The sequence below is a fragment of the Canis lupus genome, chromosome 5 (assembly GCF_003254725.2).
Source record: "Canis lupus dingo isolate Sandy chromosome 5, ASM325472v2, whole genome shotgun sequence".
Classification (NCBI taxonomy): domain Eukaryota; kingdom Metazoa; phylum Chordata; class Mammalia; order Carnivora; family Canidae; genus Canis; species Canis lupus.
In genome coordinates, this window is record NC_064247.1 from 16631840 (window position 1) to 16647056 (window position 15217).

Genomic DNA, 15217 nt, shown 5'->3' on the forward strand with positions numbered 1-15217 from the left:
TGATAATTGGTGATACACAGCACCTTTTCGTGCAAGTGTTGGCCATTTGTATGTCTTCTTTGGGAAAATGCCTGTGTAGGTCCTTTGTCCATTTTTAAATCAGGTTATGTGTGTTTTTTTTTCTGTTGAGTTGAGTGAATTCCTTGTTTATCTTGCATATAAACCCCCTTATCAGATACGTGGTCTACAAATATTTTCTCCCATTCCATAAGTTGCCTTTTCATTGAAATTAGTTTTTAATGAGATTTTTTTATTTAGACTACTATATCTAAAAAGGTATTTATTTCTTCATGTAATCAATCTAAAATTTATCAATGAGATAATTTATATTCTTATTTTAATATTAAGGCTTTGAGTTCTGGTCTATATTTAACATTCATAGCACATCAATTTGCACTGGCCACATTTTGAGTGCTCAGTAGTCACATGTGGCTGGTATGTTCTGTATTGAACAGCATAGATCTCAACCGTAAAATGATATTAGATCTCAACTGAGAATGATGTAGAAATAGAGAAATAGATCATGAAAATTTAGTTACAAAATTTACCATAAAAACAGCCCCATTGAAAATAAGTCACAATGGCAAAAAGTTTGATATCTGCCTAAATTTTAAGACATTTCAGTGAGAAGTAGAGCTGCTTCAGAGAACATTGAAAAAATAAACTTTTCTCTACACTGTCATAATGTTTCTCTTCCCTTCTTAAAAGCATTCAGTCTGCTTATGGTATTTTGTGAAATTATTGTGCATGCATCTGCATACTAGTTCAGGGGAGTGCTCTTTCTCTTTTTGGAGGAATTTTAGCACTTGTGGTCTTTGCATTTTCTTCCTAAGTGGCTCCTTTCTTTAACTGTCCATTTGTCATGGCATATCTCAGCATGAAAGAACCCACATACTTCTGATGGGTGAGGGGTAAGATCTTAATGTTGAACCTTTCCTTGGCTCATTGGTTTTTATTCTGTCACCGTACCTTGCCAATGAATGTGGTGTCAGGATATGCAAATGAATTATTGCCTGTTGTGAAGAAAGCACTATTTTTTCAACTTCATTCCTTGTGAACATTACTGTGCTTGCAAAAATTAGGTAAGAGTTAAAGGAACTGTGGTTTAGAAGTGAGAACTAAAAGGGGGAAATCACTATTTTTCCCCTCTTCTAGAATGAATAATAAAGAACTGCAACTTTACATTTGGCATGATCTGAATTTAGTTTTTTGTCATGCTGCATGCCAACAAGAAAAAGAGTTCATCGAATGGGAATATCTCAGGTTGAGAAATTCCTGAGGGCTTCAGGCAAGCTGTATCTGTTGGAGCAACATCTTGGATACGATGACGTGTTTAATTGATATTAGTGTCAATTCATAAAATCCTGCTCCTTGCAAGAAGAAAAGAATTCTATGTAAAACAAGAAACTTTAAGAAATATATGGTCTCTTGGTAAAATATTGGAAGTTTCCTTTTTTAATTGTTAGGCTTTTCATATGGAAGTACAAAGATGTGATTCATAGATTCTCAGCACCAAAATCTAAAAACATTCTTTGAGAGTTTATCTTCTGTTTACCTACCAATTTACCATTCGCTGTGGACGCATTTCATTTTTCAAGCAGCGTATGTGTTACTTTCAGCTGAAACCCTGATTATATAGCTGCCACCAACCTGTAGCAGTGAAAATTCATGATCATCGATCTCTTCAGGTAGTCTCAAAATAATCACACTTGCTCACCAACTCCCTGCTCTTTGACGTGGTTATTTCTCTGTTTCATTGGTATTTTTCCATTTTCTAGAAAATCTCCACCTTCCAATTTGCAGCTAATGTAGGAGCTGAGCTTTTGGAGGTTATCTTTTCCGTTCTGCAGGCCTCTTGGGTACATATGCCAAGTAGCACATGTGTCCTCCTCCTTGGCGTTAGTACTTAGTTTGCTTAGTTTGAGGGGCAGGGAGCCTGGCCTGCCTTGAAGGAGCAGAGTGCGCTCTCCCTGGTGCAGCCCTGAGGATCAGATCTTTCTGTGGGTTCCATCCTGCAGCTCGGTGTGATGCTCCCCAATTGACTGCATCCCACACCCTAGCTTCAACTGGAAGCTCCCACATCAACTGGAAGCATGCAGTTCGTTCTGAATGCTGCCCACAGATTGTTAGCTATTCGCTTGTTGGCCCCTTCACCTTGCACCTTGAGTGAGGAACTGATGTGTTGGAGATCCCAGATTATGTCCTTTAGTGAAGCAGATCTCATTTTTGCCAAGGAATGCCTAACGTTTAAGGCTTGATTCCAGAAAATGAACACATAAATAACAGCAGTACTGTAATTAATATGGATGGCATGTTTACCACATGCCAGGCATTATATATTAAGCAGGCTGCATCCATTAGCCTGGTCAATCCCCAGCAACCTTTAGTGCAGGTTCTGTTATTACCCACATTTTTTTAAGATAAGGAACCATAGAAAAATTAAATAGCTGGGTCAAGGTTATACATTAAAAGGGCAGTTCCAAGGTTTTGAACCTAGGCCGCTGGACACTGGAGTCCTTCCTGTTGATACCATATTCGGCTGCTAGGTAAAGCTTTGCCCCCATGTCTTGTTGGATCTTGAATCTCATTGAAGAATGGACAGGAATTTGGTGTTCTAATCTATTAAAACCTCTCTACATCCACCTCTGAAGAACAGATTATACTTAATACATTTTCCCTGCAAAGATAAGAATACATTTCAGTATATGGGACCATATTCCCTTTATGGGGAGGCAGATATACTTGTTATGAAATGTATAACTATATGCATACTATACCATTACCTTTATCAAATTAAAAATAATATTAGGTGCGTAATGTCTTGAAGCCAGCTTTGTTCTCATGGATGATTAGATTTGGTTTTCTCTTTATTTACCTTTATGAAAATCTTATTGCTTGAGAATGCAAGTGAAACTCAGGAGTTCATGTGAATCAGGAGGCACTACTCTATGACTTCCTCAATTATGTTTGACTTAGTACTCTCTTGCAGGTGAAAAAGTACAAAAATGCATTGAAAGCCCTAATTAACCACCTCTACCCTCTACCCCCATTATTTTTTCTGTGTCATCCATTGGCAGCCATGGGCAAAACGGGATTTGAGGCCCAGTCCTTGGACAGTTGATGGTCAGCAGATCTTAGTATTGCTTCCCAATCTTTTATATATCATGGCACACACAGAGAAAATGATAATATTTCCTCTGTGGTAAACAAGTGAGGTTTCTTGAGGCTGGAGGTGATCCCTGCCACCTACCCATGGCCTTGGGTACCCTTGTAACTCATTTCTAGCACACTCATTGGGAAGCTCTGCAATAGCATGGCTGCAAGTTTCTTAGCTCATTATACATATAGGAAAGCAGTCTCTAAAGTATATTGTGCCATTCATCTGTAAGCTTTTATTAATAACTAATTACTATTAAGACCCAGAGATTTGTTCTATAGAAGGACATTGTGTACTGTGGTTTTTGTGTTTTAAGAACTGTTCTGGGATCCCTGGGTGGCGCAGCGGTTTAGCGCCTGCCTTTGGCCCAGGGCCCGATCCTGGAGACCTGGGATCAAATCCCACGTCGGGCTCCCGGTGCATGGAGCCTGCTTCTTCCTCTCCCTCTGCCTGTGTCTCTGCCTCTCTCTCTATGTGTGACTTTCATAAACAAATAAATAAATAAAATTAAAAAAAAAAAAAGAACTGTTCTTAGAGAATTCAGTACAGATGCTAGACCAATTACTGGAGTTAAGGTCTGTATGTGATATGGCCCAGTAGTGAGAAGTAGAAACAGTAATGGTCTGGGGTGATATGCACCGAGATGCCCTACCACTGAGCTATACCCCCTGTACAGACAAGGCTTCCTATAGGAGATTGAACAGCTGCTGAGATTTGTTAATGATTCAGCTATTTTTCCTCATAAAATTACCCACTCTCTTTCCTGCCTATCCTAATTCTTTCTTTTTTCAAGTTCTATTTTGTTTGTGAGGTCTTTCCCTGTGTCTGCTTCTCCTCCCAGTGAAGGTCATGTCCATCCTCAGTTCTACCATCATACCTTGCTTATAGCTTTACTGGCTATATTTCCAATGTTGTGTTGTTGTCTGTTTCATGTATGCCTCTTCCCTACTAGATTGTGAGCTTCTTGAAGTTAAGGATGTATCTGATTTAATCTTTGTAGCTTGAGCTGCATCCAGCTCATTTTATCACATTCCATCATTAGGCAGGGCTTAAATGCTCTTTGGATTGAGCTGAAATTTGTCTCCCTGGGCCTTTCTCCTATCAGTCCCCATTCGAATATCTGAAACAACTCCAAAGTTAGTTTTATGTTAGCTCTTCTTATATTTGAATCATCTACTTTGTATAGTTCCATATAGTCTTTATTGCTCTGGGCAGAACATTTTTATTGTTGAAATTTTGCTTCCCTTGTTTTTCTTTTCTTTTTCTCAATAAGCTTCCTTTCCCTCTGATAGTGTATAGAATTAGAGAATTAAAAAAAAAATTTTTTTTTTTAGAATCAGAATTTTAAGAATTGAAAGGGGCTAGAATTGACCTTGTCTTGGTCCTTCATCAAACTAATATTCATTGATTATTTGCTAATTGACCAAGACAGAAATACAGAGATATTTGCGGGCAACACAATATTTTCAATATTTCACTAAGAACAGTGAAGAAGTTTAGATTTGATAAGTTAGAAAAAGTTCTTCATCTTTCGTTCTGTTTTAAAATGTATGTGCTGGGGCACCTGGGTGGCTCAGTTGGTTAAGTGTCTGCCTTCGTTCAGTTCAGGTCATAATCTTTGGGTCCTAGGATGGAGCTCCGTATCGTGCTCCCTGCTCAGGGGGGAGTCTACTGCTTCCTCTCCCTCTTCCTCTCCCTCTGCTTGTTGTCTCTTTCTCTGTCAAATAAATAAAATCTTAAAGATGTATGTGCTGCTGGATATCTAAAGAATGATGAGCAAAATATATGTTTGATGCTGAAACAGGATATATACAGTACAGAAGGATCTTCAGATTTTTTTTTTTTTGATCTTCAGATTTTTATAGCATTACCATTAAGAATTTGATTGTAAAGTCAACCTACCTGGGCTTTAATCTTGGATCTGCCTCATACTAGTAAATTACTTTATTTTGGGTAAATTACTTGTTCTGTGTGTCTCAGTTTCCCTATTTCTGAAATAAGGTTAATAATAATGTAGGGTATTGTGAGGCTTAAATGATTTAGTACTTGAAAAGCACTAAGAATTATGCTTGGCACACAGCAGATGTTCAGTATATAGTGACTGCTGCAACCGCTACTATCGTACCACCACTTCTACTACTGTGGAGTTATGCAAGTACCTGGTGCAATGTGGGACACCCCTGTGGAATTTCTGGTCAAATATTACTAAATTATCATGTACTTGTGATATAAACATTTTATCTTAATAAGAGACCCAACATACCATTGTCTGCATCAAAGCATGATTTGCCCAGATTGTGACCACATCTTTGGAGTAATGAAGTATTTTGTCTAGGGTTTTACGTAGGAGCAGTTTAAGAAATGGCATAAAGACCCATTAGCTTTTGGAGTCTGTTCCTTTGAGACCAACTTGCTAGGAATCCATTTCCTGTCTTTTTAAAAAGAGTAAAATAATTTTCTTCATTGATATTGTGTAAACAAAGTGCTGGCAACTTGTATTGTTTTAAAATGGATTTAATTTTCTTAGTGAACTGCTTTTAATCATGCATTAGAATAAATTTTCTTCCTCCATTCTCAGGTTGCTATCAAGATCATAGACAAGACCCAGCTGGATGAAGAAAACTTAAAGAAGATTTTCCGGGAAGTTCAAATTATGAAAATGCTTTGCCACCCCCACATCATTAGGCTCTACCAGGTAGGTTCCTTAGTGATGTAGTGTATGGTGATGAAGAACCCAGAATAGTCACTTTTGTGTATAGAAGAAAAGGTGTCTCGGTGAATATCTGCAACTTTTCTTGGTTTCTGTGTTCATATGTATATCCTACTGTTTTCCCACCCTTTTATCTCTTGCTCAGTGCTCATGTTTTACCTGGCTGTTTACTAGTAAGATCTACCTTACCCACCTAGACCTTTTAAATTTGTTCTTTAAAACTTGGGCACAAAAAAAAAAAAGAAAAGAAAAACTTGGGCACCATTCTTTGTGAGGATTACACAAATGGATTACTCAGAAAATGACAAGAAGTTATTTATGTATATCTGAATCCTAAAACAGAACGGGAAAGCCAAAGGAACAGAGAATTTCTAGGGATGAAAAGCTAAAGGTGAATGTAGCATTACCTTTTTATAACATTACTTAAGTACTCATTTCTTTGATCTTGGTATGACATATGATAGCAAAGGATATTTTAAGTATTGCTTCTTGTATCAATCAGAACCTACCTCTTTTCTAGTAGGATCCTAGCTTCATTTTCTAAGGCAGCATTAATCAGTTTGATAACCATGAGATTGATTTTGTTTAATGAAAGAGATTTCCATTCTAGTGTTCTTACCTTCCCAAGAACCATGCCTATTTCATGCCATCCCCCACAACGACTTACTCCAAAAACAGTAAATCTAATGACTGGAATTTCAAGCCAGATAGGAAGAGAGGACCTTGCCTCAGCAGGCTGGTGGAAGAGATATTTTGGGAGAGGTGGGGCTTTGGGGCACTTCTCAGATTGCAGTGTGTTGGCAGCCACAAGCTCTGCCTCTGCCTAGGGCCAGCTCTGCTCACTGCTTTGTACCAGAACAGCCATCACCTAGTTGTTCAGGAAGTGGCCACCCACTCGGTTCATTTGCTGCCTGTTAGTCTGCAGTAAACGGTTGCTGGCCCAGACATGGCACCATGTGTCAGGGCGGAGGCACAATGGGCAGGCTTTCATAGTCTATTAATTTTATGGAAAAGAAAGCATGTTGTGATGTTAGTGTGTGTGGTTAAGGCTACAGCTTTAGGGCTCTTTTCTGGCATCAGCTGCTCACATAATGAAATGAATTAGATCGGCAGGAGCCGACTTGTTGAAATTTATCAGACTAAATTCTGTTGAACCACACCTACGTTGTGCCCCAGAAGCAAACCCATGAAAGCTTCCTGGTGTTGCCTGAAGACTTGTGTCTGCAAACTCGGAGGTGTCTAACCTCTGCTTCCTTCCTATCCTGATCGACTGAATAAACTTCTTGACCTCACATTTTAAAAGAAATTGTCTTTAAATAGTTGTAGGGCTTATGAGCTAACTTTGCTCAAGAGATTACCTGGTAAGTATTAGCCTTATAACTGAATTATCCGAGTTTCTCACCCAAGATTTCATTAGCCCTTAAGAATTCAAAATAGTTTCAGCCCTGACATTGAACAATGCCCTCTTTTAAGCTTTAATTTTGCTCTCTGGCAGCTAGTATTGATAATGGGGATTCCAACTTACCCAGGTGAATGGCTATCAAATTATCTTTATAAATAGTATCCAGGTAGTTTTCAGGTGATTTGTCAAAACTTCAGTCTTGTCGGTTTATAGAAGGAGCCAAATATAGGTAAGTGTTTTGAACTACTGAAAAATTTAACAATAAAAGAACATTTGCACTCAATAAAAGGCCCAGGGGTACAAAGGAGATATACAATATAACATTTACTTTTTTTCTTTTCTTTTTTTTCCCTCAACACCCACATATATATACAACACTTTTATTGTTGTTGTGTAAATCAACATACAGGAAGAGCTTGGAAGCAATGCATGTAATAGTGAGCTGATATCACCAGTATATATAGAGTTCTTAAAAATTAAAGAGAAAAATAAGGATGATACAGTTATTAGATTAGAAATGTAATGTGCACTTACATGACAATGCCAGGAAACCATTCAGAAGATCTGTTATCGTAACATGTAATGATGTTATATGGTATTAATGTGTTAAGATGCCCAAGATCAAGTAACTGGGAAATAATTTAGCAAAATAATCAACTGTGAATTATGGTGAAAGTATAAACTGTATTGCCTAATATGATAGCCACAGGCCACACGTGGCTATTAAGTATTAAAAAGTGGCTAGAGCAAATGAAGAACTGAATTTTTTAATTAATTTTCATTAATCTAAAAACTGAAGTAGTTTATAATTAAAATTTTTGTTCAATGACAATATTTTGGATATATTGGGACAAATGAAATGTTAATTTCACTTTATTTTTTTTTACTTATTAAATGTGGCTACTAGAAAAGTCAAAGTTATATATGAGGCCTACATTTTTTTCCAATTGGTCAACATTACTCTAAAATGATATAGAATAAATTAACTTATTGCCAATGTTTCCTTTGAGGGAATAAAATGGAGAGGGCTGAGAAGAGGAAAATCTTTGGTCTTTTGTTTAAATATCAGGTATTTAAAAAGTTTGTATCATGAACATATATATTCACATATTATTTTTAAAAATATGTAACAAAAAAAGGTAAGAAAGGACTGCCAACACACAACTAAATAAAAAAAGCAAAATAGGAATGAAAATGAAATACAAATGAATAATTTATATTACTTGAGGTGTTGGATATTTACATTATTATTCCCAGTTTTGAATAAATGGATAGGAGAAAGGAAAGTTGTCCTTTCCATAAAAAAAAAAAACAAAAACAAAAACAAAAAACAAACCACATCCGCATGTGATTTCTGCATAGTTCCTAAATGATTCCCTTATTTTTCCCTATGCGTTTTTTGGTTTTGATTGGGTTTTGTGGGTGGGAGGGCATTTTTGAACTTCAGATGACCAGTGTTGAATGTGAACTTTCTGGTTCTTGGCAGCTTCTTTGCTTCTCAGTCTTCTGGAGCTTAAGAGATTGCAGAGGCCTCATGGAACAACAAAACGGCTGTCTCTCTCAAGTAGTAACTGCTTCCTACTTTTAAGAACACGGAGGGATATCTATTTTCCCCCTTTCTTCTTTATAGCATTTATACCTGCTCTCCCCGTCCAATGTTTTAAGTTTGCTTTAAGCAGTAACGGTTATTAATATTTCAAATGACAAAAGAGGAGTCGTTAGTTTCTCTCCTATGATATCAGCCTGTCATTTGTGTCACTGTCTGTCACTTTCCTGCCTTTGTACCAGGTTATGGAGACAGAACGGATGATTTATCTGGTGACAGAATATGCTAGTGGAGGGGAAATATTTGGTAAGTACCTCTGTTGCATTCTTTAAAGCTATTGAGCACACTGTAGCAGACCTAACATAGCCGTTCAGTGCCTTAGTCACTTGAGCAGCCGTACTTGATGCTGTCCTTCGGCGCTGTCATTTTTGATCAAGAATTTTAATTTATTTTGGTTTACCTGTTTAAGTCCCTTCGCGGTCTGGGTTTCCTCAGCAAAGGTGTTCTGTTGATTTCAATCAGGTGTTGACAGTTGAGGTTAAAGATCTCTAAAAACAAACACCCCCACCCCCCACCCCGAACATGCAACGGAGGGGCTTTGCTGTTGCCAGATTCCCCTGGGGGTCCTCACATGTGGGAGCGCGCCTGTGGTGTGTGGCCCTCTGTTGTGAGAGAAAAGAGCCACTTGGAGCAAACAGTCTCATTCTAATGCTTTCTTTAAACTTTGTTTAAATATAACATGTAGCTATATTCCTTACCATGTGTTCACAGTTTCCTTGAATTCTTATAGTTTGGGAGGTTTTATCTACGGTAACCATTTTTTTCTCTAACACTGCGCAGCATCAGAATTAGGCAGTGGAGTCTGTTACCAGGAAATCGGACTTTTTGAGGTGGTAAAAACTGGCTAAGAAAAAAATCTTTTATAACCCCAATAAATAGAGCCAAGTAGAGCTAAAGCCTAAATTTTCAAATACGCATTGATATATCTTTTTTATTTTTTATTGACTTTTCTTTTGGTGAGTAACTACAGAGAAAGGTTTCTTTTTATACTTTAGGTTTATCTAGTTTATTTTTTGGGGTTGTGTTTTGGTTTCAGTTGTGATCAGAAATTTTTTTGTGTTTTAAATATTGGTACTTACTAATTTGAGTACATTTAAAAACATGAGATCACCTTTAAAGTGAAATATTCTTACTAGTGACTAGTCAGTTGTGACTGTATGATGTATGGATTTGTGTGTGTGTGTGTGTGTGTGTGTGTGTGTTAAAATTTTCCCTGAAATCTTATAATTTGGGCCTAAGAAGCTTCAGTCTTTTTTATTTTATTTTATTTTATTATTTTATTTTTTATTTTTTTGTTTCAGTCTTTTTTAAAAGAGGTATCATCATTTCTTAATAATACTTTTAATTGACTTCATTTATGTGGTTATATACAATGGTAGTCTTGGGAGAAAAAGAGACCTTGTTATTTTAATGTTTGTAGTAATCAGAGACCCAAACCCAGTGCACATAGATCCACTTGCAGCTGGATCTTTAGGAAAACAGATTTTATTTATTTATTTTTTTTTAAGATTCAAAAAAATTTTATTTCTGTATGTCTGTATTTATTTGTTTATTTTTATTTATTTATTTATTTATTTATTTATTTATTTATTTATTTATTTATTTATTTACCGAGACAGAAAGAGAGCAAGTATAAGCAGGGGAAGTGGCAGAGGGAAAGAGAGAAGCAGGTTCCCTGCTGAGTAGGGAGGCACATGCAGGACTCCATCCCAGGATCCTGGGATCCTGACTTGACCTAAAGGCAGACAGTTAACAACTGAGCCACCCAGGTGCCCCAGGAAAAGAGACTTTAAAAGTATACAAAAGAGGGATCCCTGGGTGGCGCAGTGGTTTAGCGCTTGCCTTTGGCCCAGGGCGTGATCCTGGAGACCCGGGATCAAATCCCACGTCGGGCTCCTGGTGCATGGAGCCTGCTTCTCCCTCTGCCTGTGTCTCTGCCTCTCTCTCTCTCTCTCTCTCTCTGTGTGTGACTATCATAAATAAATAAAAATTTAAAAAAAAGTACACAAAAGATAATAATCATCTGGTCAGAGATTCTTTATGAAAATGTAGCAGAAGGCATGAGGAAACAAAATAGAACTTCTCCTAGTATTATTATAAAAGATATAGATGAGGAAGAAAATGATGTATTCCCTAAAGAAATCACTGTGACTGGATAGGGATATAACTATTTCATGAGCTCTGATTTTTAAAAGGATCTGTATAAAAGTTGAAAAGATAGGCATGATCAAGAACATGAGTTTTGGAGGCAGTGAGACCTGGTTTTGAATCAGCTCCTTATTCCCTATTTGCCGTTTTAATTGGAGCAAGTTATTAAATGGTTCTGGGATTCAGTTTCTGTAAAACCAAGGTCTATAGTAGCTGCACCACACTTGTGAAGATTAAATGAGATCACACATATAGAGTCCTAGCACTTTGTTCCTTCATGCCCATGTTAAAGAACACCTGAGAGATTGACTTCTGTCATAACAGCATGAGGAGCTCTGCTGACCCAGTGAAACATGAAAATGATGAAACCCCCTCCCCCATGGTCCTAAGTTTGAACAGTAAATGAAGAGACATTTTTTTCAAAAACATCTATGAAAATATGAAAATTTGGTAAGAAATGAGAATGGCTTTTAAATTAGTACTGCTGTCTCCTTCCTCCTTGCCAGCTCAGTGAGGTGGAGATTCTTATTAGGGCTGCTGTAGCTTAGAACACAGGACCCCCACCCCCACCCCCAACCCTAACCTAGAGTACTGGCTCCTGGGAGGAACAGGACATCAGCATTCTCTTCCTGTCTACAGCTGCCTATTGCTGCAGCTAAGTCATGGGTGAGTGTAGTGCAGGAGCAGGGATTTCCTTCTGCCTAGCCCCCACTCGTGGAATTCTGGAATTCGGTTGCAGCATGCTGAGAATACTGGGGCCTAGATCACTCTTGCCTCAGATTGTAAATTGGTTGTTCCATCCCAGAAGAGGAAAACTGAGAGGACCTCAGACTGTATCCCCTCTCCTTCCACTGAGCTCTCAGCTCCTAGGATTCACTCAGAGAGAATTTTGCCATTGTCCCCCACAGGTAGCTTTAGAGCCCTGGCTCAGAGATGGGCCCAGAGGGAAAAACAGACCATTAAACAGTTCCTAATCTGTTCACAAAGGAACTGACCTCATTTGCAACAGAGACTGAAGAAGTTGAAGCCTAAAAGTATTCTAAAGAACAGTGGAGATTGTGGTAAAAGGCATTTGAGAGGAGATTCAAGATATAAGCTATACCTCAGTTTACCTAGAGAGATCCAGGGAATAAAAATCATAAAAGCCTTCCAGAGGTCAGAACAAAAATCAAACACTGATCTCAGAAACTATTCCTTCAAAGGAACCAGAGTTTTTTTTTTTTTCTTCAAGATTTTACTTTAAAAAAAATTATTTATTCATGAGAGATACAGAGAGAGAGAGGTAGAGACACAGGCAGAGGCAGAAGCAGGCTCCATGCAGGGAGCCTGACGTGGGACTTGATCCTGGATCTCCAGGATCACACCCCAGGCCGAAGGAGGCGCTAAACCGCTGAGCCACCTGGGCTGCCCAGGGACCAGAGTTTGATTGGCTTGTTTATGGACCAGTTTATTCCCCAGGGCATTCTTGAGAGCAATAGAGCAACCAGCCAGCAATTATTGGAGTTTAACAAGTGGGTGTGGTTAAGAAAAGAATAGAGCCCTCCTCAACCATAGTGATCCAGTGATCTGAGGGTAACTGTGGATATACCAAATCTGTGCTTTCCTGAGGAACAACATCAGAAGCTGAACACTGTGGATGGGAGAATAAACTTCACTGAAACAGTCCATTAGTCACTATACCAATAAGTGAAAAACAGTAACATGTTCTAGAAGAGGAGAGGTATATCAGTACTCAGAGGTCCTATGATACAGCACCTCTAAATATATGTAAATTCCAACAATATGTAGTTTCCAACAATAAGAAAATATGAGACATGCAAAGAAACAGGAAAGTATGAGCCATGCAGTGGAAGAAAAGCAGGCCAAGAGACTGTCAGAGACACCACATGTCAGATTTATCAAAAAAAGATTTAAAGTAGCCATTATAGACATGTTCACAGAAATAAAGGAACTCGCAATTAAAGTAGCAAAGGAAGATATGATGACAATAACACATCAAATTAGGGTATTAATAAAGAAATAGAAATCATTAAAAAAATGAACCAAATGGAAATTACAGAATTGGAAAGTAAAATAACAAATAAAAAATTCATTAGAAAAAAAATAAAAAATTCATTAGAGAGGCTTAACTATAGATTTGAACTGGCAGAAGAAGAAGCATATGTGTAGATAGATTGATGGAGATTATGTAACTTGAAGAAGAAAGAAAACTAGGAACAATGAACAGAGCCTCAGAGAAATGTGGGACACTATCAAATGCAACAATATATGCCTAGTGGGAGTACCAGAAGATGAAAGAGAAAGGAAAAGAAAAAATATGCAAGGAAATAATGACCAGAAGCTTCACAAATTATTGGAAAACCATAATTTACGTAGGCAGAAAGCTAAACAAAATCCAAATAGGATTGCACACAAGAGATCCTCAAACAGATACATAGTGAAAGAATAGTGAAAGTCAAAGACAAGGAAAAAATATTGAAAGCAGCAAGAGAAAGATGATATGTCATTTAAAGGGAACCCCATTAGGTTCACATTGGACTTTTCAGCACAAACAGTGGAGGCCAGAGGTAATAAGATGACATTTTGAAAGTGTTCAGAGACAAAATCCTATTTACCAAAATCTTACATCCAGTAAAGCTGTCTTTCAAAAATGAAGGGAAAATAAAGCTTTTTCCAAATAATAAAAAAATGAGAGAATTCGGTGATCATCCAAAACCAAGAGACCCACCTTACAAGAAATAAATAAAGGAAGTTCTTGGGGGTGAAAGCAGGTAACCCCAGGTGGTAATTTGAGCCCATATAAAAAAAGAAAGAGCACCTATAAAGGTAATTATGTAATTGGGAAAGACAGAAGGGATCCATACTTTTTTCCCTTTCTTCTCTTAGCATATTTAAGAAGCAGCTGTATGAAATAATATATACATATATATATAATGCATTCCCTATAATGTAATATATGTGTAATATATTTGGCAATAACAGCACAAAGGAGGTGTGTGATAAAAGCTTTGTTGGGCTAAGGAAATCACTAAAGGTGGTAAAGAAATAATTATAATAATGTATTGTTGGATTTGTAACATTAATTGATGTGATTTATTAAAAATGACTACAAAGGGGAGTAAAAGGAATAGAGCTATAAAAGAGTAATAGTTCCATATAATCACTAGAAAATTAAGCTAGTATAAGTTAGAAGCCCATTTGGATAAGATAAAATATATACAGTAAAGCCTAGAGCATTCACTAAAAAATTTTCTTTTAAATTATACTGTAGGTATGCCTAGGTGACTCAATTGGTTTAGTGTCCGACTCTTGATTGTAGCTCAGGTCATGATCTCAGGGTCATGAGATCGAGCCCCACTTTGGGCTCTACACTGGTCATGGAGCCTGCTTGGGATTTTTCTTTCTCCTTCTCCATCTGCCCCTCCCCTGACCCTTCCTGGGAAGAAAAAAAAAAAAGAACTGTAGCCATGACCAAGTAGAACTTATCTCAGGAATGCAAGGTTGGTTGACCATATAAAATTCCATTTATGTAATACATCATATCAATGCAAGAAAAAAATGACACAATCATATCAGATGCAGAAAAAGCACTGGACAGTCCAACATCTTTTAATAATAAAACACTCAACAAACTAGAAATAGAAGGGAACTTTCTTAATCGGATAAAGGATCTCTGAAAAACCCATACCTAACATTATACTTAAAGATGAACAACTAGATGTTTTTCCCTTCCAATCAGGAATAAGACAAAGATTTCATCTCTTTCTATTTCTAATTAAACATTGTACTGGAGGTTCTAGTCATAGCAGTTAGGCAAAGAAAGACTTATATAAAAGACATCTAGATTGGAAAGGAAAAAGTAAAACTTTACTCACAGATGACATATATAATCTTGCATATAGAAGATCCTAAAGAAAAAAAAAAGATCCTTAAAAAATCCACTAAAAGACTATAAGAACTGTATAAGAGTTCAGCAAGGTTGCAGGATACAAGAGCAATATATGCAAATAAGTTGTATTTCTGTATCCTTACAATGAACAATCCAAAAATGAAAGAAATACAGCAGTCCAGTTTACAATAGCATCAATAAGAATAACATACTTAGGAATAAATTTAACAGAAGAAATGCAAATTTTATGGTCTGAAAAGTACAAAACAGTGTTGAAAGAAATTTAAGATCTAAATGACTGGATG

At 37.2% G+C, this 15217-nt stretch overlaps 1 protein-coding gene across 10 annotated transcripts in view; it reads left to right on the forward strand.

Moving 5' to 3' along the window:
- SIK3 (SIK family kinase 3) overlaps positions 1 to 15217 on the forward strand; it is a 243025-nt gene that overhangs the window by 125013 nt on the left and 102795 nt on the right. For all 10 annotated transcript variants that reach the window (XM_025465406.3, XM_025465408.3, XM_025465410.3 and 7 more), the window contains exons 2-3: positions 5736 to 5852; positions 9058 to 9121. In XM_025465406.3, coding sequence (XP_025321191.3) covers positions 5736 to 5852; positions 9058 to 9121 — 181 coding nt within the window. The remainder of the gene's footprint in view (positions 1 to 5735; positions 5853 to 9057; positions 9122 to 15217) is intronic.